This window comes from Gavialis gangeticus, unplaced genomic scaffold, assembly GCF_001723915.1.
Source record: "Gavialis gangeticus isolate Ggan-Ray unplaced genomic scaffold, GavGan_comp1, whole genome shotgun sequence".
Lineage (NCBI taxonomy): Eukaryota > Metazoa > Chordata > Crocodylia > Gavialidae > Gavialis > Gavialis gangeticus.
In genome coordinates, this window is record NW_017729032.1 from 208,510,438 (window position 1) to 208,514,553 (window position 4,116).

The 4,116-nt window shown below is 47.6% G+C and overlaps 1 protein-coding gene across 1 annotated transcript in view; it reads right to left on the reverse strand.

The window, feature by feature from the left end:
- Nucleotides 1–4,116, reverse strand: part of UMODL1 (uromodulin like 1) — a 93,576-nt gene that overhangs the window by 6,488 nt on the left and 82,972 nt on the right. Inside the window, exon 21 of the mRNA XM_019523879.1 lies at nt 1,330–1,414. Coding sequence (XP_019379424.1) covers nt 1,330–1,414 — 85 coding nt within the window. The remainder of the gene's footprint in view (nt 1–1,329; nt 1,415–4,116) is intronic.

Here is a 4,116-nt window from a genome sequence, read left to right on the forward strand (position 1 = left end):
CCCCCCCCAGCCAGTCCGCATCTGGGTGGGGAAATCCTCAAGCAGCCAGAGGTTGGCTGTGAGCTACCCCAGAAGCACGATGGCTCCCAGCCAGATCTCAGCTGCTCGAGGATTTCCCCGCCCACCCAGGGGCTGGTTGGGAGCTTCCCCAGAAGCAAGACATCTCCCAGCCAGCCCCGAGCTGCACAAGAAAGCTCTGCTGGGCATGGGACTTGTCCCTATGCGCATGGAGCCTGGACAGTTCTGCAGCAGCAGCTGTCTCCCAGACCCCTGCATATCAGGACCCCTCCCAATGTGTACAGGGCCAGCTATTCCTGAAGGCGGCACAGCTCTCCTGGCCCTGTGCACATTGGGATTGGCCTCTGTGCTTCCTGCCAGTGCCTGTGCTAGTACCCCAGGGGAGTCTGGAGCTTCTCCTGGCTGCTGTAGGGAGTCAGAGCAGAGCTGGAGCAGCCCTGTGCCAGGCTGTTCCTGTTGGGAGCAGATTTGCTCCCAACAGGAAGCACATGTAGAGCTCCCAGGGAAAGCTTACTGTGCAGCATTTTACTGCACATTAAGCTTTTATAGCATTAATAGCATGTGCAGAGACACCTGAGGCACCCCTTTTTAGGCTTGAGACACTCCTCAGAAAATGCCAGCTCTTAGTGGTTATTCACTTTTTTTGACTACAGAAAAATAGTAGAGCAATTCTTCTGTTGTAAAGATCTTGGAAAGCCCATAACAGATCCAAATGCTTTTGACAATACAGATTCCTATTTGAAATTTCTGGGTTAATCTTGTGAATCATGTTTATATACCTAAAGTGTTAAGATTGCATAGCACCCCACAGCACCCTAGTTGAAGATCTTTGTGTTAGGGAGCCGAGGGGAGTGTATCAGACTTATATTATATCACCTCATATCATCTTTGATTTTGGTCTTGAGCTTAATGGGCTGCACTGTAAAAAACCAGGGATAATTTGCCAGGACACTATACAAAAAAAAAAATACTGATTGCGGTACATAATACTAGGGAGGCTCAGGACAGTATAATTCAAACCACCTATCTGTCTGTGTGAATAATTCCAGTTGATCCCCAGCACATATAATTGCAAAGAACATTTTTTCTTTTTTTTTCTTCCCCTTCAATTGTTGGCAATTATTGCATCTCAATCAGCACAGATTTTCTTGTAAAATATCAGCAATATCTTAATCAACAATCATGCTTCTCAGACATATAGTGTGGGTATCTCCCTAACAGAGAAGGCTTTGAGGTTCACCCACCAGTAACATAGAATCTTAAAAAAGTTAAATAATTAGTCTTAACTTTTTGTAACCATCTACAACTTACCAACAGCTTTGCACAGGGGTCCCCAGGAAGTTCTGTGCGTGGCAATAATTTCGCCTGTTTTCAGGGATCGAGCACCATTGCAGGTCTGTAAAAATCCCCCAAAGATCTATGTTTAATCACAAATGTTATACCTTATGCCTTTTAATGACCACCTTAAAGAATTAAGAATTTATCTGGCCATCAAAGCCCAGGTACTGCCTTCAATCTCTCTCAACAATAACCTTTGGCCTTTAAAAAGTAGCTAAAAAGAGAAGATCAGAGAGAATGGCACTAGCAAGATATGCTGTGGTTTGCCAGTCACAACACTGGAACCTCCATGAATGGGACTTTGGAACAAATAAGTAGCCCAGTGGTGCCCTAGAGATGCCTAAAAAAGAAAGCCCAGAGACCATGTTTTTAGTATTTTCTCTGTACAGTGTAGTAATATGCTAGCTAGCTTTCTCCTCGTCTCTTAGGACATGGGAAAAAGGAATTATGAGTTGCAGAATGTTTCCTCAACAACATTGATCATTATTATTATTTAGATTGCAACATACTACACATAACAGGTACAGTTAGATCAATATAAGTGCTCCTATAAAAGACTGTGCCTCTCCTGAAGAGTTTACAGACTAATCTGAGACAAGCTTTAATGTGTAAATGCAATATGCAAAAGGAAGAATACAAAGGTAAGCCCAAAGGGTAGCTTGACTATATCAGAAAGTTTCACCTGTTATACTGATATACCAAAAGGTGAACTTAAACTAATAAATGTATAACTCCCTATATAGATACCTGTTTTAGTCAAAGAGTGATTTTTTTCCTCTCGTTTTCCCTAAGCACCTTACAAAACAGAACAAACTAAAGTCAGTAATGCCACTGTGATTCTGGAATAAGAATATCCATCTAAGGGATTACACCAGTATAAATGTGTCAGCTTAAATTCACGTAGTAACTTATATCTGTATAATTTTCCCATGCAAACAAACTCTAATACATATTTAGGTAGAAAATTATTACGCACTCTGTTGGATATTTAGCTGTAGTTTCTAATCATATAATAATACTATATTATAATGTGGCGGGCTTGCCAACAGCAGCCCAATTTGCTAGCTTGGAAGCGCTCTAAGCTATTGGTGGGGCTTTCCCACCAATCAGGTGATGGCAGGGGAGGCTTGCCCCGCCCCTACCCAGGGGCAAGGTGAAGAGCCAGACCTGAGAGGGGCCTAACCCCCTCTCTCTCCAATTAGTCCATTTGCAATCTGGGGGTGTAGCCCCTGAGGGAATAAAAAGGCAATGTGCCAGGCACACAAGTGGCTGCAATGAGGGACAGAGAAGAGGGTGAAGAAAAGCTGACAGAGCTGGCCAGTGGGGCAGAGCTGTTGCCCATGAAGAGCCCAGAAGAAAATCGTCGAATGGGGAGCGGCAAGCAGCCACGTCCCCCAGCCCCACCATGAGGGAGTGCGGAGAGCAGTGCATGCAGGGTCCAAGAGGGACCAAAACCCTGGAAGCTGCATAAGGCAGCTCAGGTCTCCAAGCCCTGGCATGAGGTCAGGCATTTGGCACATAGCTGGTGCTTGGAGGGTCTGAGAGGGACTGAGGCCCTGGGAGCTGCATGAGGCAGGTTGGGTCTCCAACCCCTGGCACAAGACCAGGCAGTCAGCATGCAGCCAGTGCGCAGAGGGTCCGGGAGCAGACAGATACAGGAGCTGCTCCAGGCAGCTCAGGTCTCTAATCCCCAGCACAAGGCTGGGAACACAGTGCAGAGGTGGTGCACAGAGGGCCTGTGAGCGGACCAAGACCCCGGTACCACACAAGGCGGCTCAGATCTCCAACCCCTGGCACAAAGCGGACACATGGCAGAGAAGAGCCATCAGTGCACAGGACAATGCACAGGGCCTAGCACACTGCCTTTTTATTCCCTCAGGGCCCAGGCCAGAGGGAGTCGTGGGCAGCTGGGGACTTCCCTGCCCGGGGAAACCAGCACAGCTTCAGTGGGCCCGGAAAGTTGTGAGTTGTCCCAGGAAGGTGAATTCCCACTTGTCGATGTTGAATCCCATCCTGTTCTCATCCACCCACCCCTGTAACCTGCCTAGGTCTGATTGTAGCCTATTCCTTCCTTCTAGCGTGCCCACATCCCCCCACATCTTAGTGTCATCAACAAATTTGAACAGGGTGCTTTTTACCCCCTAGTCCAAGTCGCTGATGAAGATGTTGAACAGTGCAGGCCACATCCCTCCAGGTCAAAAATGACCTGTTCACCACCACTCTCTGGGTGCGGCCCTTCAGCCAGCTGGCGACCCATTTGACTGTGTGGGTGTCAACACCACAGTCCCCCAGTTTCTTAATGAGAACGGGGTGAGAGACAGTGTCAAAGTCTTTCTAGACTTTTGGAAGGCCTATGTCCACTGTTACCCCTGCATCTAAGGATTTGGTGACCTGGTTGTAGAAGGCCACCAGGTTGGTTTGACAGGACCTGCCTCTAATGAACCCATGTTGGTTGCCCCTAATCATAATCTCCCCTGCTGGCCCCTCGTGGACATGTGCCAGAATAATTCTCTCAAAAAGCTTACCTAGGATTGAGGTAAGACTAACTGGCCTATAGTTTCCTGGGTCATCCTTCCTCCCCTTTTTGAAGATGGGAACCCCATTGGCCCTCTTCCAGTCCTCTGGCACCACACCAGAGCACCATGAGTGCTTGTAAAACCGTGCCAGGGGTCCTGCAATGACCTCAGTCAATTCCCTTAGTACTCTAGGGTGGAGATCATCTGGACCAGCTGACTTGAATACATCCAGTCCCTCCAGAAG